Consider the following 26,761-nt stretch of genomic DNA (forward strand, 5'->3'; position numbering starts at 1 on the left):
AAGCATAATGAGGTGTTTTTGAATAGTACATATCGTGGTGTGAGCCTCATGTCTTTTGTGGATTTAGATAGTAAAAATTAGTTTTGCTATAAAACGTAAATAGTAATAAATGTCTCGTTACACAAACCACATTAGTATTGGATTCTTTTAAAAATAGGCTTAAGCTTCTAAGGCAGGCAACTTAAGAAGCCTCAATTGTAGGCTTTTGAAATCATATATGCAGGCACAAACCACATTAGTCTTTGATTAAGAGGCTTAAGAAGGCAGGTTGATCCAGGAAGCCTTGATTATAGACTTCTGAAACCGAATACACAGCAAGCAGTCCAACACTGCGGTTGGCCATGTTCATGTGTTTGTGTTCAAATTTTATGTGGAATGAAGCAAGTTTTTTCTTTAATCAACGGGAAAGTGCGAAGGATTGTCTTGTTACATTTCTGGAAGGAAATCAGCTTCAGACAGCATTTCTACCGTGGTTCAATGATACGAGTATCGAGACATTGCTCGGATACACGTATTTGTTTGCTCAATTGGACCCTAGAGGTGCATTCAACATGGTTTGTCTGATAGGAAACATGCTTTAGATGGAGTCTTGACGAAAAAACTGTTAAAGAGTAACCATTCTTTTCTTCTATGGTATGTGGAGTGAAACGTAACTCAAGAGTGAAGGTCATAAATTCACAAGCGTCGATGTTATGATCAGACACTCAACTAGGGGACGGTCAAGCCACTCTTAAGTTCTACCTGAATGATACGCAAAAAAGCTCACAGGCAATGTAATCACCCTGAAAGCCTTGAGCCCACAAACTTCAACTCCGACCAATCTGCTGGCGAATAGTTAATCGCTCTTAATTTCCAACTTGGGGGCAACTAGGGCCCTCAGCTGCACTTTCACACAAACCAAAAAGGGAGATAAAATTTAAAGAGAACACGCAAGTCGTAACAATATTTCCTTTCTCCTCAAAAAGATGTCTATACTCTTTTAAGTTTTATTTAGAAGGAAAAAGACAACAAATAGCCTCTCAGACAACAAACCGCAATCTGTTTATGCCTTTTACCAGGAATGTAAAACGTCTCAGCCTGTACACCAGAGATACTGTTCTGTTGACCTTGACAGTTCAGGTCCTCCTAAAGAATCAGGAAGCACAAGGTCTTGATATGAAGCTCATGCAAACAGATCATCAACGTTGCACTCTCCAAGGAAAACTTTGATGCTTCGTGGTGAACCGCAGCTGCCCTCTGCTATAATTGCTCTGTCATTCGCGGCCATATGTGCAATAATCTTGTATATCATTTCAATCTGCACGGCCAAAAAAGGTAAGTGACGACTATGCAGATGACATGGCCACACAAAGTGAATGCACAAGCAGACAATACGTAAATCATACTTCTTCTGGGGCATGACAACGATCCGCAATTTGATCCAGTGTTAAGGGCTCAACAGGTTCTTTGCAGCTAATAAACCATACAAAGAAGATAAACGTCATTTTATCAGCAGCAAGTACTTGGAAACTTGCAAGTTTCAATGAAGTTCAACATGCTCCTCATGCAAAAAAATATAAAAGAAAATGACAAACCATGCATCAATATGAATGAACCCTACAATTGAATGTTATTCACAGGCAGGGCGCAATCATTACCTCCAAAAGCTCAAACACGTTTTAATCATTCTGAAAGCTTAAAGGTGATTTTACCATTTCATACAAGAGTGAGATTTCTGACCAAAAGAAATCTTTTTGTTAAGTATTTTAATTTGCATTTAGCTATAATAGGCGTCAATTGAGGTTGACATCCACTTCCCATATACATAAGGGCTTATGCTGATGTGGTTCCATTAGTGACAAACAATTTCCAATTGATGGTCTTTGTCAACTATATCGAAAGAAGTAGAAAGAATAGAGATGCAACTTTAATCGATGTAGATAATGGTGAAATTCGACTAGAGGGGAGGTGAATAGTGAAATACTAAATAAATCGATAAATTAAAAATATAATGCGATAAAGGCACAACACATAAACACAGAATTTATACTGGTTCGGTCAAAACCCTGACCTACATCCAGTTCCCAAGCAAACCACTTAGGCTTTCCACTATAACATCCGAGTTACCAGATAAATAGTACAACACCCTCTTCCTCAGAGGTCTTCTTCTCTCAACAGAGAAGGGGCACACCCTCTTCCACAGAGGTCTTCTTCTCTCAATAGAGAAGGGGAACACCCTCTTTCACAGAGGTCTTCTTCTCTCAACAGAGAAGGACAACACCCTCTTTCTCAGAGGTCTACTTCTTTCAACAAAGAAGGAATACAGTTAATAACAGAAAGTTACAATACTTCCTATAGAACCTTCAGAATGATATGAATGCACGAATGAAGGATTCTCAGAATGTTTTGTTCTTTTCACTCAGAAGATACTCTTTGTCAAAGAGCTATTCTTGACTTTTTCTCTTTCTTTTCTCTTTCTTTTTCTAGGCTCTCTTTCAAATATCGAATAGGATTTTTTCTCGTTGTAAGCTCACATGTCCATGTCGAATAAGTTATTTGATTTGTGTTTATATAGCCTTTAGAAAAATAGTCGTTGCCTTTTTGAAATGATAGTCTTTTTTGGATGTGAGATGTCAAGTCATTTCAAAAAACATCTTTATGGATTTTTGAAAAAGTCTTCTTTCCATAAAAGTAATATTTGGGGTACACTAGTCGTTGTAACCTTTTAAGTATGATATATTTTATGTAAAAAGTCTATTTCTTACAATAGTACATTGAACGTTGGATTTGTAGGCCATCATGTAGTTTTGTCTTTATACTAATTAATGATTTGTAGTACTAAAGTATTTTATTTAGAAATTGTCACTTCTTTACTTAAATGAGTGTAAGTACAATAAATGCTTTGAGATCTTTATTTGTACATAGTCATATCAAGAGTTTTCTTTATGATGTGTTTTTCAATGTCTACAGAGAGAATGAAGACTTTAAGCAAGTCGACATTCTTGAGTGGGATTAAGATAGTTATTTTAAAAGATTTTTAGAGGAGGTATTTAATGTTTTACAAAGAGAATGATGACTTCAAGTAAGTCGACATTCTATGAGTTGTAAAAAGGTAACTAAAGTCTTTTCAAAACATATTATATTTGTTTTTCTTTGTCTAGCCGATTTTCATGTTTTGTCTTTTTCCTACACATTTGAAATCATTTCTTTTTAAGTTGTCTTATACATGATAGAAGGTACAATTATTGCTTTTTGAAATCATGAGCTAATATATCATGTCAAAATACCTTTTTCATAAAGGTTTGTAAGAAGGTACAATTATTGGTTTTCAAAAAAGGTGCTTTTTGAAACTATCGTATACTTTTATGAAATATAGCTTTTATGAATGAGTATGCAATATGCATGCTTCTGAAGGTTCTGTTACATATGACTCTAAAGAAAAAAAAAATCTTCATCTTGAGGAAGCCGATCTCTTTAGATGATCTTTAGGAATGCATGGCTCATCAAGCTTTTTCTTCAAGGAGTATGATTGCACCACGGTTGTACTTGAACAAGGGGTCTCCATCCTTTTTGGGTGAGATATCCTTGCATCAAATACTCGTTAGATTTATGGCAAAACATATCCAGTCATAATATAACATTTTTCAAGAAGACATATTATCATATCATATAAAATCAAATATGACAGTGTATCATATTATGTGTCATCAAAATATAGTTTCTCAACATTCTCCTCCTTTTTGATGATGACAAAATATGCTCCCCCTGTCAAAAAGACATTATGCATAATATCATAAAATTATTGAAAAATGTCAAAGAGAGTATTTTTCTCCAATAATGGAGACAGATTTTTCTCCCCCTTTGTCATGGACAAAAAGGAAGGGATGAGAGTAAGTAGAGTTATTTCAGGCCAAAATAATATAAAGTTATTACATTCCAAAATAATAAGTTTACTCCGAAGGTGGAGATGATTGAGGTGTTCGGGCGTCGTGATCCTGCTGGAGGGTTTGTAGGGTCTGCTGCATCGAGGCTTGATTTCGAAGTATAAGGTCCTGAGTTTGCTGGACATCCATAATTGCAGAAAGGTAATCAAATTCGGATGAGGGATCTGCTTCATCAGAGCCGTGGTTGGCAGTGTGCAGAGACCTTGGATTGAAGGAAGTAGCATTGAGGATCTGCTTGGGATAGAGGATAACTTCATTTTGAAGGGGGACCTTGAAGAATTTTAAAATGAGAGTTATAAAACACCCGAAAAGAAGATGCTGGAATTTTTGATAGCGAATAAAGTGGGCGAAGATGATGTTGGACCAATTTATCGGAGTGGAGCAGAAAATTGCGTAGAGGAGGAGAGAGGTTTTTCTTGGCACTAATCCCTTGTGAGGAGGCTTGGGATAGAGATTGTGGAGAAGAATTTGGGCAAGCAGTTGAGCATGAGGTTGGAGATTGTTCATGTGCCAGGGAAGGTGTGTGAAGTGGTTACAGAGAAGAATTTTTCGAAGTACCGAGTGGTCGAGTGGTACTATGTTAGTTAGATCTGTGCCAGTGGAAGGAAGGTTGAGAATGTTGCCTAGTGAGGAAGCATTGAAGAAAATCATGTGTCCTCGGACCTTGGTGGTGATGGTAGTTTGGTTATGATTGGTGGAAAGATTTGTGTAGAAGAGTCAGACAAGTTTGGGATAGTAGGCAGCTTGGGATGAAGATCCTAATAAGTGTTTAAATTCGGGGAGAGATCTTTCGAGGTCAAATGATGAGAAGTCTTCGTAGTGAACCAATTCACCTTCATGAATTGGACGTGAGCAAAGTGAGTTGTAGTGATGAAATAGATCTGGAAACCTTAGATCGGCGACAGTGATCACATTATTTGAAGAAGAAGCCATTACAAGAGCTTTAGGAAAAAGAGACTAAGAAAGAAGAGCTTGGAAGGAGTAGTACTTTGTAAGAAGATAGAGAAATTCGTGGGGAATTTGGTGAGGGATGAACCAATCTATTAAATAGAAGGAAGAAAATAATTGTGATAAGAAATGAATGACATTTGAAGTGAATGATTTTTAGATTGTAGTTGAATGAAGAAATTCGTGAGTTGTGGATTGAGAAGCTTGTGAATGATAAATCAAATCAAATTTTGGAAGATAGTGTATTATATTAGTGTAAATGACAAGAAGGACATAGTTTTGAATAACTTTTCTATAAAGAGAAAAACTTTTCTATGGGAGAGGTTATCAAATTGTGAGATGTGTCATGTATTGAGTATGGAGTGTCCTATTGGACTTCACGTGTGATGAATGAATAAAGTCAAGAAGGTGAATACTCTAAAGATTTTCGTGAAGTGAAGAGATGTAAGAATAGTTATGGAGTGAAGGAAATAATGGCCTAATAAAACAAGCACCTTTTTATACAAAATTTTACTTTCTGATAAAGCATTCTAAATACGTGAAGAATGAGATGTGAATAAGACAAACAAGGACATATGAGTGAGAAGCAATAATTTCTTATTTAAGAAGTATTTTTATAGGTATGCGTGGAAGGAGTGTAAATAGTCATAAAGAAGGGTGATTCAATATACAAATTTGTAGAGAGAGATCATAGAGGTCATAAAGGACTTGATGTTTTGTTTAGAGGACATGGTTTTAATGGAGGGAGTACATGGTTTTTTTTAAAAAAGATAAGCTTAAAATATGTAGTGGTCACGGATGGAGGCTCACTTCGAATTAGATGGAGAGAGAGAAAAAGAAAGGGTGATACTTAATAGTACTTATGAGAATAAAGAATGGAGGACAAGTTTTCGAAAAAGAGTTTTTATAAAAAAGGTGTGAAGGATGACAAGATAAAAATAGATTGCACTTAAGATATGATATAACAGATGATATAGTAAAACTATACGTGAAATACAACAACTTAACTTTTGAAGAAGGTGGTGAAAAACTAAGAAGGATAAACACTCGATTATGACTCAAATTTGAAAAGCAAGATTTCTCATAAAGTGGTTAAGTGTGGTTTTATCATTATTACATACTATTCTTTGTTTAAGTTACGTATAGGCAAGTTGAGAGATTGAATTTACATACGGTTTAATGAGGTGTCTTGAAGAAGGAAGTCCTGAAAAAGGGATATATCACTTGAATATAAGAAAAGAAGAACAATGATTAAAGGTATGATAAAATAAGTGACGAACACAATATCATGTTGAAGTTCGACTAGCTTATTGTAAGAGAGATTTTCACAAGAGGACAAAAGTGATAAAAAGTGTTATGAGATGAGTGATGTGAACAATGTCATGATAGCTTTTACTTAATATAAATAGTTCTTATGGATATGAGTGAAAGGAAATAGGACAAGGAATCATTATTAATGTGTACTTGAAAGATGACAAGTTGAAAGACATAAAGAATGTGTCATGATGAATGTGTTTTTATAAGTGTTTAGAGTATACGTGAATATAGGAACATAGTTTGACTTTGAATAGTGGGAACAAAAACAAAGAATGTATAAAAAAAAAAATCGATAAATAAGGAAAAACATAACTTATAAGATGTTTTAATCTTAATAAGTGTGATTAATTTATAAGTCACTTAGTTTGCATATTCCTAATTCTCTTCTAATTCGTGTAAAGTCTTCATGTTTCAATGGTTTAGTGAAGATGTCTGTTAACTGTTGATTAGTGGGTATGAATTCGAGTTTAATTATGTTGTTTAAGACTTGTTCTTTTAAGAAGTGGTGTCTTATTTGAATATGTTTAGTTCGTGAGTGTAAAATAGGATTTTTAGATAGATTTATAGCACCAGTATTATCACAGAAAATAGTTGTATTTTCAAAATTTAAACCAAAATCTTTCAAAGTTTGTTTCATCCAGATGACTTGTGTAGAGGCTAGGCTAGCAGCTATGTATTCAGCTTCAGTAGTTGACAATGATACATAGTTTTGTTTCTTACTGAACCATGAAACTAGTGAGTGTCCTAGCATATGACATGTTCCACTTGTGCTTTTTCTGTCAGATTTACTTCCAGCAAAGTCAGCATCACTGTATGAGATTAAATAAAATGTAGATGATTTTGAATAAAATAATCCAAACTCAACTGTGTCTTTTAGATATCTCATTATTCTTTTTACAACTTTAAGATGTGATTCTTTTGGATTTGACGGAAATTTAGCACACAAGCAAACACTGAACATGATATCTGGACGACTAGCAGTTAAATAGAGTAGTGATCCTATCATACCTCGGTATACCTTTGTATCAACAGACTTACCATCTTCATCTTTGTCCAAAACAATGGTTGTGCTCATAGGAGTGGTTTTTGATGCAGTTGAGTTCATGTTGAACCTCTTTAGAAGTTCATGAGCATACTTGGATTGATTGATGAAAACTCCATCCTTGGTTTGCTTAATATGCAGTCCAAGAAAGTAGGTGAGTTCTCCCATCATACTCATTTCAAATTCTTTCTGCATGGACTTAGAAAATTCTTCACAAAGAGTGCTGTTAGTAGATCCAAAGATGATATCGTCCACATAAATTTGAACAATTAAGGTATGATTATTCACTATTTTCACAAATAGAGTAGAGTCTGCTTTGCCTACAGAAAAACCAGTTTTTAATAAAAAGGTTTTGAGTCTATCATACCAAGCACGAGGAGCTTGTTTTAATCCATATAAGGCACGTTTTAGTTTGAAAACACGATCTGGATATTGTTCATTTTCAATGCCTAGAGGTTGTTTTACATAAACTTCTTCATTTATAAAACCATTTAGAAAGGCACTTTTAACATCCATTTGATATAGTTTAAAATCCATATAGTTTGCATATGCTAAAAACATCCTAATAGATTCAAGTCTAGCAACAAGAGCAAATGTTTCATCAAAATCAATACCTTCCTCCTGGTTGTATCCTTGAGCTACTAGTCTTGCCATGTTTTTTATAACATTACCTGTTTCATCTAGCTTGTTTCTGAAGATCCATCTTGTCCCAATGATCTAATGATCCTTTGGTCTTGATATAAGATCCCAAACCTCATTTCTTTGGAATTGATTCAGTTCTTCAGTCATGGCTAGCATCCAGAACTCATCGATGATGGCTTCATCAATCTTCTTTGGTTCAAGTTGAGAAATGAATGCCATATTTGCAATCCGTTCTAGCTGAGCTCTAGTCTGAAACCCTTGGTCAGGTCTCCCAAAATCTGTTTTTGAGGATGATCTCTGATTTCAACAAATGTTCTTTGATGATCATCTTCATTAGATTTAACTGTGTTATCTAGGAATAAATCTGTACTTTCAACATTATCATCGTTAGTCTGCTTAAGAACAGATTGATCAATAGATTCACAAAAACTGACATGCATAGATTCTTCAATAATATATGAACTCTTATTAAAAACTTTGTATGCTTTACTATGACTTGAATATCCTAAGAATATGCCTTCAATAGATTTAGCATCAAATTTATTCAGGCTATCTTTTGTGTTAAGGATAAAGCATTTACATCAAAAGACTTTAAAATAGTCTATTCTTGGAGTCCTGTCATAGAATAATTCATAGGGAGTTTTATTTAATAAGGGTCTAATAAGAACTCTATTTGTTATATAGCATGCAGTATTAACAGCTTCTGCCCAAAAAGATTTAGCAAGATTATTATGTTGGAGCATAGTTCTAGCAGATTCCTGTAGGGTTCTATTCTTTCTTTCCACTACACCATTTTGAGATGCAGCTCTAGGAAAGGCAAAGTTATGAGAAATGCTATGCAAGTTACAAAAATTTACAAAAAGTTCATTATCAAATTCTTCTCCATGGTCACTACGGATTTTCACAATAGAACAAGATTTTTTATTTTGTAATTTTTTACATAAAATTTCAAATTGATAAAACGTGTCACTTTTGTTTTTCAAAAATATTACCCAAGTAAATCTTGAGTAATCATCTACAATGACAAAAGAATATTTATTATGATTAAGACTTGCTACTCTAGAAGGACCAAAAAGATCCAGGTGGAGAAGCTCTAAAGGTCTTTTATTTGAAATTATATTTTTTGATTTGAAAGATGATTTAGACAGTTTTCCTAGTTGACATGCATCACAAAAATAATCTTTTTTAAAAGATATCTTGGGTAACCCACGTACTAACTTTTTTTAGCTAATTTAGACATGTATTTGGAGTTGACATGACTCATTCTCATGTGCCATACATGTTGAGTGTCATTATTAGCTATAAGGCAATGTTCAATAATGTTTTCTAGGTATAATTCATATATATTATTTCTTCTTATACCTTTTAAGATGATGTTTTCGTTGGTGTCTGCTATGAGGCATGCATCATGATTAAAGTTAACATTATAACCTGTGTCACACATTTGACTAATACTTAAGAGGTTATGTTTTAAGCCTTTAACAAGGAGAACGTCTTTGATAAGAGGTTTATCAATATTGCCAATATTACCAATACCAATTATCAAACCTTTGTTGTTATCTCCAAAGGTGACAGTTCCTCCTTCTTTATGATGAAGAACAACAAAAAGGTCTGGATGTCCTGTCATGTGTTTTGAACATCCAATGTCTAGTATCCATCTGTTCTTCTTTTTTGGAGCCTGCAAAACATTAAGTAAAACTTCTTTTTGGTACCCAGTTGGTCCCTTTTTGTTAGACTTTGGAACCCATGTCCATTTGGATTTGGGTTTGTCTATAACTTTAGAGGAGTTCAAGGAATTAAAAATATAATACTCCTTTTTAGGTTCAGAAGAACCTTTGACAAAAGTGGTCTTTTGATTCATACAAGAAGGTTTGTTGAAATGAGAGTAGCCAATACCATTCTTGTAGAAAGAGACTTTTTGAGAGGATAGGAGTTTATCCAAGTTCTCTTTTCCTTTAGTAAACTTGAAAACCGTTTTCATAAGGTTCTCAATTTTACTTTTTAATTCTGAAATTTCTACTTGCAGATTTTTAGTCTTGGAGCTAGTAGAGGAGATTTCAGAAGTAATCAGAAAATTTTTCTTTTGTAACTTGGAATTTTCAATACTGAGTTTTTCATTTTTCAGCATAAGCTCTAGATTTTTAGATTTCAAATGTCTATTTTTGAGAATCGTTTTCCTTGATTCTTCAAAAAGTTCCTGAAAAGCATTTTGAAGTTCTTCAAAGGAGAAATCAAGGGATTCACTTACAGAGCTTTCTGCCATGAAGCACATGTTGGCGATTTCTGCTTCATCATCGCTTGACTCTTCACTTGTGGATGGTTCTGAATCATCCCATTGAACATGCAAAGCCTTTTTCTTAAAGAACTTCTTTGGTTCCTCAGTCTTGGATTTTCTTTTGAGAAGAGGACAGTCACGTCTCAAGTGACCTGGCTTATTACACTGATAACACATGGAATCTTCCTTAGGGTCTTTTCTTTCTTTGTGCTTATTTGGAAGTCGGTTCCTTCTCATGAAGCGCTGAAATTTTCTGGTGAGTAGCGCAATTTAAGTTTCTTTTTCTAAGTCCTCATTCTCAGAAAGAGCTGGGAAGGCTAGAGTTTTCTTTAAAGGTTGTTCATCTTCCCTTCTTTCCTTCATATGGACTTCATAGGCCATAAGATTGCCTATTAAGTCATCTAGGGTCATCTTGGATAAATCTTGAGCTTCTTCAATAGCAGTAGTCTTTTTCTCCCAATCAGTTGTGAGAGATCTCAAGATTTTCTTCACCTTATCTGTCTGGGAATGAGTTACACCCAGAGATTTCAGATCGTTGGTGATGTTGGTGAATCTGGTGAACATCTCTGTGATGGGTTCATCTTTGTTCATTTTGAACAACTCATATTTTCTGACAAGAGATGAGATTTTTGCTTCTTTCACTTTGTTGGTTCCTTCACGAATAACCTCCAGAGAATGCCAAATATCATATGCAGATTCACATATAGATATTCTATTGAATTCATTCTGATCAATGGCACAACATAAGGCATTCATAGCCTTTGCATTTAGATTTGCCATTTTCTTTTCTTCATCAGACCATAAGCTATAGTCTGCGGATGGAGATGTGTATAGATGCTCAACAATTTTCCATACAGCAAAATCTATGGACTTGAGAAATATAGTCATTCTGCATTTCCAGTATCCATAGTTGGAGCCGTTGAAGAGAGGATGAGATGCGTGTTGACCTTCAATATCACGAGCATAAGAGGTAGATGTCATTTGTGTTGGAAGACTTGTCATGTCGAAACCAGTAAACCTGCTCTGATACCAAATGAAATTCTACTAGAGAGGGGGTGAATAGTGAAATACTAAATAGATCGATAAATTAAAAATATAATGCGATAAAGGCACAACACATAAACACAGAATTTATACTGGTTCGGTCAAAACCCTGACCTACATCCAGTCCCCAAGCAAACCACTTAGGCTTTCCACTATAACATCCGAGTTACCAGATAAATAGTACAACACCCTCTTCCTCAGAGGTCTTCTTCTCTCAACAGAGAAGGGGCACACCCTCTTCCACAGAGGTCTTCTTCTCTCAACAGAGAAGGGGAACACCCTCTTTCACAGAGGTCTTCTTCTCTCAACAGAGAAGGACAACACCCTCTTTCTCAGAGGTCTACTTCTTTCAACAAAGAAGAAATACAGTTAATAACAGAAAGTTACAATACTTCCTATAGAACCTTCAAAATGATATGAATGCACAAATGAAGGATTCTCAGAATGTTTTGTTCTTTTCACTCAGAAGATACTCTTTGTCAAAGAGCTATTCTTGACTTTTTCTCTTTCTTTTCTCTTTCTTTTTCTAGGCTCTCTTTCAAATATCGAATAGGAATTTTTCTCGTTGTAAGCTCACATGTCCATGTCGAATAAGTTATTTGATTTGTGTTTATATAGCCTTTAGAAAAATAGTCGTTGCCTTTTTGAAATGATAGTCTTTTTTGGATGTGAGATGTCAAGTCATTTCAAAAAACATCTTTATGGATTTTCGAAAAAGTCTTCTTTCCATAAAAGTAATATTTGGGGTACACTAGTCGTTGTAACCTTTTAAGTATGATATATTTTATGTAAAAAGTCTATTTCTTACAATAGTACATTGAACGTTGGATTTGTAGGCCATCATGTAGTTTTGTCTTTATACTAATTAATGATTTGTAGTACTAAAGTATTTTATTTAGAAATTGTCACTTCTTTACTTAAATGAGTGTAAGTACAATAAATGCTTTGAGATCTTTATTTGTACATAGTCATATCAAGAGTTTTCTTTATGATGTGTTTTTCAATGTCTACAGAGAGAATGAAGACTTTAAGCAAGTCGACATTCTTGAGTGGGATTAAGATAGTTATTTTAAAAGATTTTTAGAGGAGGTATTTAATGTTTTACAAAGAGAATGATGACTTCAAGTAAGTCGACATTCTATGAGTTGTAAAAAGGTAACTAAAGTCTTTTCAAAACATATTATATTTGTTTTTCTTTGTCTAGCCGATTTCCATGTTTTGTCTTTTTCCTACACATTTGAAATCATTTCTTTTTAAGTTGTCTTATACATGATAGAAGGTACAATTATTGCTTTTTGAAATCATGAGCTAATATATCATGTCAAAATACCTTTTTCATAAAGGTTTGTAAGAAGGTACAATTATTGGTTTTCAAAAAAGGTGCTTTTTGAAACTATCGTATACTTTTATGAAATATAGCTTTTATGAATGAGTATGCAATATGCATGCTTCTGAAGGTTCTGTTACATATGACTCTAAAGAAAAAAAAAATCTTCATCTTGAGGAAGCCGATCTCTTTAGATGATCTTTAGGAATGCATGGCTCATCAAGCTTTTTCTTCAAGGAGTATGATTGCACCACGGTTGTACTTGAACAAGGGGTCTCCATCCTTTTTGGGTGAGATATCCTTGCATCAAATACTCGTTAGATTTATGGCAAAACATATCCAGTCATAATATAACATTTTTCAAGAAGACATATTATCATATCATATAAAATCAAATATGACAGTGTATCATATTATGTGTCATCAAAATATAGTTTATCAACAAATGGAACCTACCAACAGGGGGGGCTCCGCTTGTCTGGTAGGAGCATCTAGTGCACGTCACCTTGAGTTGGGATGTTGGGAAGTTGCAGGTTCAAAACCCAATGGTATAGTTGTATAACTGGTAGGGGTCTGCCTAACCTCAGCTTGCCTTTCAAAAAAACAAACAAAAAGATAATGAAACCTACCCTATCCTTGAGAGTGCAACATGCACTTTTGTCCGCCTAATCATTCTAATTGTCTTTGGTCTCTCAATGTTCATCGACAAACACAACATTTTGTTTTTACAGAATAATGCCTTCACATGGTAGGCACCCAAACTCTTTCCTTTTCTCCCCCATTTCCCTTTTTCCAGTTTGGCGCACATGTGCCTGTCTGTGTATGGTATTTTCACCATTTCTTGATTACATCAGGGTATTCTTATTTGCAACATCATTATTCCTTAAAAAATAACGTTATATTTTCACTAGTAGAAAAGGGATGATTTGACACTTAAAGCATGCGTGAGTTTCTAATCAAAAGTTTACTAGAATTTCACAATTAATGGTTAATGAAAAAAGAGAGAGGAATGTCACCAGTAATATAAGAAACTAACTTCACTTGTCTGGATCAGTATCATGAAGAAACTAAATTTTGTCGAACATAAGTCCCAAATAGGTTACCTAGCCTCGTTTAGAACTGCAAGAATCCTTTTCTGAAGGGCCAATACCTCTCCTGCTGCCTTCTTCCCAGCCTCCACACCTGAGTATGAGAACATAAATCAGGAAAAGCAGTAGTTGAAGGTGTTATACATCCTGCACTCGCTATAACATGGTCACACTTTGTAGCTGATCAATAAGAGATGATAGAGAAGCAAATTTACCAGGCTGGTGGTAGGCATTGATGTTAACTAGGGATGCATATATCCCAACAGCACGTTCGTAAAGTGCTGTTAGTGCTCCAACTGACCTAGGAGTTACTTCTTGAATAGTAACTGTTAAGGACTCACGGTTATTTGCATAAAGGGCTGAACGTGTTCCCTGAACAAATTTACACTTTCAGAAAAGTATTTTTACAATGTAAAAAGTCAACAGCAGAAAGGTTATGGAAGTATACAGTAACAGAATATCACCAAATTGAATTATATGGAAACAAAACATAACGAGGAATATCTATTGATTCATGACAAGCTTTCAGATCAATCACTGTGCCTATTTCAAGAGGATATGCAAGCAATGTTGTGTAAGGGGGTTGGGGCACATCCGTCTGGTCATTACAGTTGTCATGTTATATTACTGATGGGGAAAAAAACTCATGGGATGCATTTAGTATCCATTCAGATGCAATGTTGAGTAAAACATTAATATACAGACCTGTAACATGCCAAATAGGTAATCACCACATGTTACACCAGGCTCAAGCTCCCAGTCATGGCCAGGGGGCCTGTCACGCAAAACTTCAATGAATGTAACAAAAAAGTTGTGGACTCCTTCTCTCAGTTGTTGAATGTAGCTGTTAAGAATAAAGGAGAGAAAGTGCAACGACCTATTATTTATTATATCTGAAGATAGAGGAAAAAACTAAGGTTCAAAACACAACATAGAACCTACGCATGTTGATCAGTGCTCCCTTTGTTTCCATAAACAGTAAGACCCTGATTGACCTATAAGAAAAGAAACCACCTGTTAGACTGTCAATATAGGAGAGGCCAATATGTAGAATTACAACAGAATTATCAGCTGTTATTTTTCCGTTTGGTTATTCTAGCCACTAAGAATATTAATGCAGGATATCAGATATGATTATCTGTAGTGAGGGCTTCACGCAAGGCATGGTTAAGTCGGTCCTACTACTACATAATTTTCTGAATAGAGGTATAATTCTATTCACTTGATAGCACCTGCCATAGGAAACTTATTTGAAAACTGTAAAGAAAAAGTATTTGACTTCTGCGAGATGGTAGACTCAGAGTTACCAGAAGCTTCCTAGATAGGTGGGAAGCACACTTGCCAAAAACTCGCTTTGGAAGTGTGATATTCTTCGCTTCCAAAATTTTATGGCAATCTCGATTCTTCCATGCTTCTCCTACGCTTCCCACACGCTTCGTCCATGCTTCCCTACAAACTTTCTATATGATTCTCTCATGTTTCTTTTTATGTTTTTCATGTACTTCCTCTCATGCTTCCACTCACTTCCCATGTGCTTTCTCTAAATTGGTAACCATCATTATTAGATTTTAACAAAAAGTTTAATTCTTACACTAAAGAATCATGAAATATAAGAATAGTCATTGTTATTTAATTTTTATTTGCTTCTTGTTCAATACCTATTCAGTTCTCATATTGCTTCCTTGTTTATTCCTGTTTTGTTTTTAAATTGATTCCTCGCTTTCTGTAAATTTTAAAATGTCTTGTTTCTTGCTTCTGCTTCCCGCTTCCACTTCCTAGTCTGGTAACCTTGGGTAGACTACTGCAGGTTTCCATAGCTTAGTTTGAACTTTGAATAAAACAACCGAATTTTTCTTTTCAGGACAAACAAGAAAGAAATGCTACAAAAGACCAACATTATCAAAAGAGAGAAACATCAGGAAACATAACCTACATCAACTAACAGTTTGATTCATAGACCATCAAGCTTACCCAAGCAAATATGTAATCATATGACCAAGATGTAATTTTTGAACAGGGAAAAAAAAGAGACAAGTCCTAACAAGTGGCTGCTGCTACATAGGATTTGTTGCACTTATCTCCCCCAAATATCCTTAATTTTATTCATTAAAAAAATGATTATATCTGGCAGCATGACAAGATGGACCTACTTATGGAGGTTTTATCCTGGATCACCCCATCACTACTATAAGTGCTTCTGCATTAAAAAAATATGCTAAAAGGTAAGTGAAACATAAACTTTTAAACAGGTCCATTGTAGGCACACCTTATTGCCATCTAGGTCAAGCTCCTTTCCAAGGGATTCCATGACAAGCTGCTGCAGGTATCTACTGAAAAGGAGGAGGCTATCCTTGTATGGAAGTACAACCATATCCTAATGAAAACAAAATGGGAGAAATAGAGAATGACGAAGACAACAAAATAAAGAAAGAAACCATGTATATAAGCAAAAGCAACAGCTAGAGAGATGCAGACCTTGGATCCAACCCCATCCGAAGCCCAATACCAACATAAAGCTAGCAAGGCAGCAGGATTATTCTTCACCTGCAAAAACATACCCATTGATGAACAAATAAAGTAGATCCTATGAACTATGTAGCAAAACCCCATCTCTGCAATTCAAATGATTTACTTTCTCAACAACCAAAATATTCCCAGCCAATGCAAGCATGACAAGAAGACCAAGGAAAAAGATAAATGAATATCATCATTGATGGATACTTACTACAGTAGTCCGAGTAGCCTCATCCATCATAGACGCGCCAATAAGCATTTCTTTGATGTTGATACCCTGAACATGCGACAAATTGGAAGTTAATAAACGTCTGTACAGATTGCAAACTTTAGATTATTAGAGAATCATGCCTGCATAGCAGCTGGAAGTAAACCAACTGCAGACATTTCTGAGGTTCTTCCTCCCACCCAATCAAACATTGGAAACCTTGCTAACCATCCCTCTATTCTCGCTGTGTTGTCTAACAAAGATTTTTCTTGTGTAATGGCGACACCCTGCAATAGAAGGCCATAGTGAAGATTAGCCAAAAGGAAATTCATATTGAGAAAAAGAAACATGCAGATATTTAGCATCTAGATATCATCATTGACTATGCAACGAAAGATTATGCCAGCTATTTTCGAACTTTCAACACAACCTCCAACTAGATGAACTTTTGAGCTCTAATAGCAGATCTTATCTATGAAAAACAAATACATAGAGTTCCATTTGACTGACATTTGAAAACTTGTGAAGAAATATAACTTTGATTTGAGAAGTTGCTTCTAGAAATGACCTATGGAATACTTGTACTCATTAACAAGCATTCTCATTGCATGTGGTGGCATGTCAAACCTTTTCATCCTGCATGTGTTTTGATCTAAGTCATGTATGCACATAAACAACAATCATGTGAATCAACTGATAAACATGGAAAGGCACACATGTTCTTAGAACTTACCTTTTTAGTGTAGTAAGAAAAACGCGTCCTACAAATGATTCCCAGTCTCACAAACTTCACTTCATAAATTTGTTTCACATTAAGCTATATAGACGTGTTTATGAGTTCAAAATTCAAAGTTCAAACCATCAGAATAGGCATATCCAAACTCACTCCAAATATCTTTTTCCCCTTCTTTGTCCCAATATATGCAGGTCAGAAAGCTAGTTCTTCCATATATAAAATAGATAGAAAATAGGTGGATGACTGGATTTAGCCCACACTAATCTCACTAATTGCTAGATACTATGCTTAAAAAATGATACTTATTTCCTCTTTTACTACTGTCATCTTCAGGTTGATAGGACATAGGTGACACTGGCTGTTACTCTTTTTTCTTTTTTATGAAATAATGACACTTTCTGTTTTTCATGTTCTTATTCAAATAAAAGGACATCATCCTTCTTAATAAAACCCTTTTGTTTTGTGTCATCTTAAGAAAATGATGCAAGAACAGTTATAGACAAGCAAAAGATAGGTAGCAACACCAACAAGTCAGTATCAGAAACAAAACAAGCAGATATTTCAGCAAGAAATTGATGTCAAGAACATCACAAAGTGTAAGAATGTACAAGCTGCAAACAGAAACTTCAACAAATCACTATTTAGTTAATTTTAACAGGAAACAACCAACTCCACAGATTTAGCATAGGAAAATTCATTAACCAACATATCAACACATTGAAAACCAATTAGGCTTCAAAAAAGAAAATCATCAAGAAAAAGAAACAAGAGAACCAAACCTGTTTTGCAAAATCAAGTCCAGCTTCACGAAAAGCCTTCTGTACTTCCAGCAAACCATTACGAGTTTCCGGTGTCCCTCCACTCTGAGCACAAAAAAATCTATTTCAGATCTTTCACAATCATGCAAATGTTTGAGAAGATTCAGGATAAGAGAGATCTAAACATACCTTTGAGATCACGATTACAAGGGTAGAAGCTAATTCTGGCCCAAGTTGTGCAATTTGATGATCAATTCCAGCTGGATCTGTATTGTCAATGAATCTTATCTGCCACATGAAGTAGAATAAGACAAAGTCATTAAATTACACACTTAATCATAATTACAAAAAGCTAATTACAGGTGGAAGTAAAAGGCTAATATGCCACTTTGATGGGAATGTCCAAATCCTTCAAGTAACACAAACGAGAGTTTATGCCACTCAAACAGCTAAAAGTCACAAATACAGTATGCAGAGTGAATTGAATCATATTGATCTAAAAGCTATTAAAAAACATTTAAATTATGAACAAAGATACAGATGACATAATACCAAAGGTCCTCCATAAGATCTACCCAAAGTAGTTACACACTTTCCAGGCATCTATACAAGGACACCAAAATTCCAGAGTCTTATCAATACCAATATTTGTATATTTAAGATATTACAAATATAACAGGATTTAAATGGCTTCATTTTATTTGACATCGATCTGACATATCAACTCCCATGGATTTAGATAATCTGGCGCTACAGAGAAAGTGCCACTTCATGCAAAATTCACTTTCCAGTAATTAGTTCCCTGCTTGCATGGACACATGCAAGCCCACACTGTAAGCCACAGATCACAAATATAAAAGAGCTCTTCCAATACCAACAATTCAACACCATACCTTCAAAGGAGGATTGTCAGGAGCCAATGCTTCTGCAACAAATTGTGGCCCCAAAGCTGATCCTCCAATCCCCACGGAGAGCACATGGGTAAATCTGTCTTCCGAAGATGATGGCGGCTTTATCTGTTTCCACAAAGTACAATTAGAAAATGGCATCAACATATCAAGCAACCTTGAAAAGGAAAGGTTACGATAACTAGGGGGGGGGGGGGGGGGGGGGAGACTCTGGGGATGAAGCATGCCTTTGAATCCAGTTTTATTTCATGGCCGATTTTATAAAAAACCATTCAATCCTCAGACAAAAACAAATGGAATACTTTTTATAATAAGCTCATTTTGAATTAAGAAGAAACCATGTCAACCAAGCTACTGTAAAGACACTCAGGTGCCTAATGTTTAGATCAGCCTACAATACATATAAAGTTAAAGATTGTCAAGTCAGAAAACAAAACAGGGAAGAATAAAAAGAAGAAGATAACTATGGGCATGGAAAATAGCGGTTCCACATATACACTTTGTTCAGAAAGTGTTCCTGCATCTGCATTTTTTAACTTCGGAGACCATGGAACAGTGAACTGCATAGCATGCAAGTCAAGAGTGTTGCATGTCCAAAGTCCATTGTCGGAAGGAATTTTTTTTGCACCCAATAGCTTAGTTTAGTTATCAATCAAAGTAAGAAACGGGGGTCCCTATATGAGCATGGGTTTGAAGCATAAGATTGGCGTTTTCGCAAGGTCCAATTGAGAAGAAGGATTGCTGGTTCCGAAAAGAACCCAGCCAAGATATTTATTTGCGCAAGCTTCGATTAATAAGAGCGGGCAAAAGGAAGAGATGGGTATGCGTGTTTACCTTACCACCGATCACGTCATCGGCAAACTTGCAGATGGCGTCGAGGGTCGTTTCGATCTGGTTACGGAGGAAGGGGTTGGGGGCCAAATGCGGGCTGCGCAGCCAATAGTGGCCGACCATCCGCTTCTCGTCCGGATTGGCGATGGCCCCTCGCTCGAGCTCCTGCATGGCCAGGAAGGCCTTCTGGAATCTGGGCTCCATCTTCTCCACGAACTCGTCGGTGAAACCAATCCGGCTCACGTCCAGGAGGAGCCCCAACTCCTTGTGCTGGTACAACCAATCCAAGTAGCGACTCCAGAGCGCGATCGGATCCTTCTGCAAACCCTCCATCCTGCTCATCTTCAGGCTCTCACCTCTCGACAGCTCGGCCGGAATCTCGCGGGCTAAGGAGAGTGGTCGGAAATGGAAGCGCCGGGAAAAAGCAGAAAGGGGGCCAGCCGGATTTCTTGGGGAGTAGAAGGAAGATGAGATGGAGGGAGCGGGGCGGCTTAAGACCTTCTTCGCCGTTAGAGTTGACGACGAAGAGAGGCCCGAGAATGACGCCATTGGATTGGAGAGAGAGAGAGAGAGAGAGAGAGAGAGAGAGAGAGAGAGGTGCCCCTCTCACTCTTACGACAGATGGAATGGAAATTCGCAAGTTATAAAAAGGGAATGAGAGAGAGAGAGAGAAGCCTCGAGTCTCCGCCCTTTCTCTTTCTCTTACATCGACGAGCTCTTTTCTTGTTTCGTTTCCTCTGGTCTGGTCTGGTCTGGTCTGGTAAAGTTAGAGAGAGAGAGAGAGAGAGAGAGCCTTGGGTGGTTTATAAGAAGCAGCTCTCGGCCTTTGGTGGCAATGAGATATTATTATTGTCTGAACTGTGAAGTGGGGGCTGGGGGTCGTGCGGAAGATGGAGGAGGTGATCACACGGGAGATGGAGATGGAGATGGGGATTGGATTGGATGTGGTTTTTTTGTCCCTTTTTGGCTTCGAACAAGCGACCTCACCTCCCCTGTTGTTGGTAGAAATTTTTACCTGTATACACAACGAGTCAATGTGGCCCTGCGAGTGACAGGCCGGTATCCCAACCTCATCAGTCAATCACTCTAGTGTATTCTTCCTATACATTGGAAGGTCAATACGCAGCAAAGAATTGCAGGTGTGGTGTATTTCATTTGCTTTGCGACAACAAAATTCCCACATGGAAAATATCTTGCAAATAGACCAACCTGATCTTCAAAACTAGGGGTGGCAATTTCTGACCCGACCCGCCAACCCGCCAACCCGCCTCTTAGGCGGGTTCGGGTTGGGCTTAAGCCAACCCGTTTAATAAACGGGTCGACCCGCGCAACCCGTTTATTAAACAGGTCGGGTTCGGGTTGGGGGTATGCCAACCCGCTAACCCGGCTGACCCGTTTAATAAACGGGTTAGGCGGGTGGGTCAACCCGCCAACCCGGCTGCCTGACCCGCCAACCCGACCCGTCAACCCGACCCGCCAACCCGACCCACCAACCCGCCTACCTGCCAACCTGATCCGTCAACCTGACCCGCGAACCTGAAAACCCGTTTACCCGACCCAACCCATTTATTAAATGGGTTGGCGGGTCGTGTTGGGTTACTCGTTTATTAAACGGGTCGGGTTCGTGTTTGCCACAGCCGACCCGTTTAATAAACGGGTCGGGTTCGGGTTGAGGTATGCTGACACGCCAACCCGCCAACCCGCCAACCCGACCCGATTGCCACCCCTATTCAAAACCCAGTGGTACAAGTTGAATAATAACTGGTGGGGGTCCCAGCTTGCCTTTGAAAAAAGCACACTAATGGATACTGAATATCTTTCTTTGTCCCCATCAGGTTTCAGCCATTGCCCAAACGCCCCCCATCCCACCCATTTGCTATGTCATCCCCATCGTCATACTTTCCATCTTTGGATCTTATTGTTGTTTTGATCAAATCTGATCCTATAGATGAGATTTACATGGTTCATCTAGTGAATTTCGTCATTGAATTGCAAAAAACCGACTTGTGTAAGATTTTCTAGCGACAGAAAGAAAAACTAACGGTTATGAAATTGTCAAAATCAGCTGATTAAAAAAAAAAAAATTCTTTTTGGTCCAAACAATGCAAATACAAGGGTTGATTCTTTATCCATTGATTGAGCTATGCTGAACCCCATCTAAGAACAACTTGCAACACTGAGATCCCAGATGGAGAATGACAGTGGTGGAATTGAGTTGCGAAAGAATATATAGGCCGACCACAGCCATGTGATGATGGGACAATGGTGAAAACAGGCAGCAGATGGGTGGTGGCGTGGCACCACTAGGCCACTTCTCAAAACGGGTTGATTTCGTGCCTGATTATGGTTAGTCCAGAGTCCAATTGAACTTCACTTCATTACACCGGGTCAGGTTCCGAATTGGGCATGGCATTATCGATATCAGTCCTAACAGTAACAATCAACAAATTGGTTGAGAACAAGGTTTCCGCATCGGAACACCTATCTCTGATCCATATCCAAATTTAAATATAATACAAAGTACTGATAGGAAACAGAATCCAGCTATATAGGATGGCTAGGATTGAATGTAGGATGAACCCATCCTATGTCATATGATGGGATCCCTGTTCGAAAGAGAATGAGTGAAGGCTATCCTTCGTTATTTTAAAACATTCAACTTAGGTTAAATGGTTGAGAATAACTGTAGGGCAGGATGGGCCTTTATTTGACAATTGTTAGACAAATTTAGGAATTTTAAAATAGAAAGATTAATCTTTTTGAATTGTAGGTGAAAGTTAGGTGCTAATGGAAATTCACAATTAAGAATGATCGTTTAAAATCATTCTAAACTCGAGAATTTCTTTCCGGCCGACGGTCAAAGCAGTCGGCTGTGGGGAAATGTCAAATACTAGGCGTTGGACATTTCAATATGACACCTGATGTTTTGGGCATGATTTAAATCTGTTGAAAACATAAAAATCTTTGAATTGATGTCTTATCTACCTTTAATCGAAAGTCTCGACCTTCCATAGCTCTAGCTACTGCACATACCACATCACCCTTAGATGACTCCACCACAAATTTATTAGCTGTAATATCCTCCAGAATCTCTATCCACCAGCTCCACTCTTTACAATGCCGATTATCAGGTCTGGCCATCCATCCTAATTTGATTTTATGGCCAGGGAGAGGAGAACATCGGCCGAATATTGATATCGAGATCCATCCTATATGGCAGGACACCATATAACCAGTTCCGACTGATAGCATGATCTTTGAAGGATTGTAAGGATCACCTCTCGAACTCCATTCAACACCTCAGCTATCATCGTTTCTATAGACAACACTCTGCTCTCAAAGATAATAAAAAATCCTGATCTCCCAAATTTTCTGGATCACCAATTGAAATTCAATTATCCAGACTTGCTTAATGCTTCAATCAGGCAACTTCATAAGTCCCCAACGCCTGAAGGTTGAAGTTGGTTCTTCTCCAGACTCCAAACAATCTCATTACCTCAGCCCAAATCTTCTTTGATGTCTTGCACTCAAGAAAAATACGGGGAGCTTGTTTCCAGGGCGCTAGAACACAAATAACACTTATCGGCAATTTGGAACCCCATACTTCTGCAGCCGATCTTGGGTGATCAATCTGTCTGTTATAGCAAAGCAGCACAAGGTCATGGCAGCTCTGGGAGATCCTATATTAGGTTGCTGAGAGGAAACCTTGTGCCTTTTGTACCAATAAACTCCATCGCAGTTAAATTCATTTCTGAAGGTCCAAACCAATATATCTTCTCCTGAAAAGTTTAAACTTGAACACATGCAGTACCAAGCTGTCCAAACCAATATATCTTCCGGCAATGTGTTTTTGAGCTACATATCTGCAGTTATAACCTTTACGTCCACGAGATTCTGACACCTTGCCTTTTAAATGCAATTCACGTACCCAGCATTTTAATTTGAGGAAATCATTGATGGTTACTCGAGAGCATTGGTGGGCTGGTCTTGATATTTCAAGACCACTTGAGTTTGGTGGCTTGGAAATTCCAGACATTCACCAGTTTAATTTGGCACTTATTGCCAAATGGTTATGGTTGATTTGCAAGAGGAAAGGTAGACTTTCTAAAGTTTTTCCAAAAAAAATATGACCTATTGGGTTGGTCTTGGAGCTCATAGAAAAATTATAGATGGCAAAGGGGTTTTGGGATTTGGAAGGTTGGTTGAAAGTCATTGATGCATTCTGCCAATTTATCATGGTTGGTGTTCATGATGGAGCGCTCACACTCTTTTGGCATGACATTTGGAGGGGGGGCCATCCACTTGAGGAATTATTTCTTGAATTATATCATGTTGTCCGTAGTAAATTCAACAAGGTTATGGATGTGGGTACACCTAGGGGTGGCAATCGGGTCGGGTTGGAGGGTCAGCATACCTCAACATGAACCCGACCCGTTTATTAAACGGGTCGGCTGTGGCAAACACGAACACGACCCATTTATTAAACGGGTAACCCGACACGACACGGTTAACCCGTTTAATAAACGGGTCGGGTCGGGTAAACAGGTTGGCAAGTTAGCAGGTGGGTTGGCGGGTCGGGTTCGGGTAAACGGGTTGGCTGGTGGGTTGGCGGGTCGGGGTCGGGTAAACGGGTTGGCGGGTCAGGTTTGGGTAAATGGGTTGACCCGCCCGCCTAACCCGTTTATTAAACGGGTCATCTGGGTTGGCGGGTTGGCATACCCCTAACACGAACCCAACCTGTTTAATAAACGGGTTAGGCGGATCGACCTGTTTATGACACAAACCCGTTTAAGCCAAACCCGAACCCGCTTGGCGGGTCGTGTCAGATTTTGCCACCCCTAGGTACACCTATCTCAAATGCCTAGAATATAGTACTCAGACGGGACCCTTCCGAGGAGGTATTCCGGCAATGGTCTGCTCTCATGTTGGACTTGGAGGGGGTCCTATTGACGCAGCAACCGGATGAGGTTCATCATTCATGAAAAGATTCATGACTAAATTTCGGCTGAAGTGAAAGGGGTTTCACCTGGCCAGCAGGTTCTTCCTATGTTATGTTCATGAGGAATCAACTCAGCATATCTGGGACTCCCCTTTCACAAAACTCTGCTACAGCAACCTTGGAATGACTTTAATTTGGCTTGGAACAAACTGCAAAATCGCACAACATTTTCAACAGCACGGAAAGAAATGACATTTGTATGGCAGGTCTGGTTGATTTGGCTGGAACACAATCACCGTATCTTTAGAGACGTCAAATTCAATCCTGATTAGCTTTTGCTCCAACTGAGATGGGAGACCACTAGCAGGGTGCACAGGAAATGGCCAAACCAGGACCTTCGGTGGATTGACGTGAATCGGGTACTCATCTGATGGTAACCATCTTCTGATGCTATATATTTCTTTCAATTTTTTTTTGAGAAAATCACTCGATAGCATATGCATATTTCTTGTACATAGCATATTTCTTGTAGTTCACTGAAGCTGCTAGAACCATATCTGATTGCTGGATGTTGAATGTTCACAGTTTTAAGTGATCCCGTCAAAAGGAGTGAGTATGATAGGATCGGTTTCCTGCAAATGGAGGACTACAGAATCATTGTGAGCCAATGTTACTCTATGTTTTCATTTTTGCATCCCAAGTGCTCTCTAACATGCTATTTATGACAATCAAATTGCAGGAATATCTGTACCAATTACAGGGTCTAATCTTGACGTGCAATGGTTTGGGAATCAGAAGTTACCCAGTTTAATAGTGGGATGCTAGATATCTCTCTGCCAAGTTGGGTTTCTCTCCGTGTCCTTTCCTTTGGATACAAGGGAGCCAAAAAGCAACGCTTCTGTATGTACAGGTGTACTTGGAAGTTCCGATTTGCAGCATTAATTTGTAGGACATGCACTTACAATCATCTATTGCGAAACACATTCAGATACTGTAGCGGGAACAAATAGTTTGATCAGATGATCACGCAATCACGATCTCCCATGTTTGATAGGTTCTTTTGTGTCCACGCCAGACCTTGGGGGCTACTGATTTTGCATGTTTTATCAATAGCATCAATGTTATTAAGAAAATGGACTCTCTCTCTCTCTCTCTCTCTCTCTCTCGTGTTGTAAGGTTAATGTAAAAAGATAATGGACTATACTAGTTTCAAATATTGAAGCTATTGGGTTACACCGGGAAGACAACGAGATGACTACAGAAATTGATCAACTAGACCATGGGGACAGCAGTCATATGCTCTCTCATCTTTTCACTTTTAGTGACTGACTATTTCCAGATTACATAAAGGAAGCGTTCCTTTGGGTAGTCATTGGTGTCAAACTCTACACGCATATGATGGATCGAACAAGACAGATGTGCGAGAGAATGATTTACGACCAGATTTAGGAGGGGTTTGCTCTCACTCGTTATTATGTGTCTATCTCTATATTCTGATGAGTAAGCCCTCTCTTACTTAAATAAGAGAGATTATGCTAGGGATTTACTCCTTTCTGGGTAGCCGATAACCCAGTTTGAAAAAGCATAACTCTTTAACAATTTGAGCTTTCCTCTAAGTGGTTTCACCCGTTGGAGAGAGAGTGACCCCACCTCTCTCTTCAACAAGTGAGACTCTCCGTGAAACATGGCCATGGAGGTTATGTATGACCAATATCTCCCACTTGGCCATATATAACTAATCATGATGCAAGATTTTACCTCTCACTATTGCAGTATTTTTCTTACATCAACATTCATGCAATGAGTTGTATTCTTTAGTTTCTCATCCAGACATGTCTTTGTTAGACATATCTTAATCTCATACAGGATAAATATTTTGAAAATATTTTATTTGATATGCTCTTTGTTAAAGGATCATCAATTATATCAGATGTAGGTAAATAACTGACTTTGATTTCATTCCTTTCAATCATATCATGAATATAATGGTACTTTACCATTATATGTTTAATTTTTGAATTATTTGCTCCAATCTTCATAAGAGAGATGACAGCTTGATTATTACAATAAATCTGAACTAACCCGTTGGTTATCTCATGCTTCAAATCATTAATGAAGCGGCTTATCCAAACAACAAATGTAGCAGCTGCATTGTATGCAATATATTATGCTTTCTGAGTATGTTGAACTACGTAGCCTTGTTTCTTATATGACCAGAAACCCACTACAAGAAACCTGTGGATTAGCGACGACCTAAATTC

The 26,761-nt window shown here is 37.6% G+C and overlaps 1 protein-coding gene across 1 annotated transcript; it reads right to left on the reverse strand.

The window, feature by feature from the left end:
- Window positions 1-933: 933 nt before the first annotated feature.
- Window positions 934-20,636, reverse strand: LOC149846051 (glucose-6-phosphate isomerase 1, chloroplastic-like). Its single transcript, XM_089996131.1, has 14 exons — window positions 19,565-20,636; window positions 18,716-18,838; window positions 18,012-18,110; window positions 17,844-17,927; window positions 16,472-16,615; window positions 16,332-16,397; window positions 16,082-16,150; window positions 15,873-15,980; window positions 14,549-14,601; window positions 14,312-14,450; window positions 13,822-13,978; window positions 13,622-13,700; window positions 1,386-1,452; window positions 934-1,297 (listed from the first exon to the last, which is right to left on the reverse strand). The coding sequence occupies exons 1-14, from the start codon at window positions 20,108-20,110 to the stop codon at window positions 1,163-1,165; spliced, it is 1,869 nt and encodes a 622-aa protein (XP_089852257.1). The 5' UTR covers window positions 20,111-20,636; the 3' UTR covers window positions 934-1,162.
- Window positions 20,637-26,761: the final 6,125 nt, after the last annotated feature.

This window comes from Nuphar pumila, chromosome 2 (genome assembly GCF_984573655.1).
Source record: "Nuphar pumila chromosome 2, dmNupPumi1.hap1.1, whole genome shotgun sequence".
Lineage (NCBI taxonomy): Eukaryota > Viridiplantae > Streptophyta > Magnoliopsida > Nymphaeales > Nymphaeaceae > Nuphar > Nuphar pumila.

What these genes read in the sequence shown, in the direction of transcription:
- LOC149846051 (XM_089996131.1), bottom strand. Translation starts at nt 20,110, where the DNA reads ATGGCGTCATTCTCGGGCCTCTCTTCGTCGTCAACTCTAACGGCGAAG. An exon ending in CTGACAATCCTCCTTTGAAG is followed by an intron (nt 18,111 to 18,715) that starts GTATGGTGTTGA and finishes TTCATGTGGCAG; the next exon opens with ATAAGATTCATTGACAATAC. An exon ending in TTGTAATCGTGATCTCAAAG is followed by an intron (nt 17,928 to 18,011) that starts GTATGTTTAGAT and finishes TTTTGTGCTCAG; the next exon opens with AGTGGAGGGACACCGGAAAC.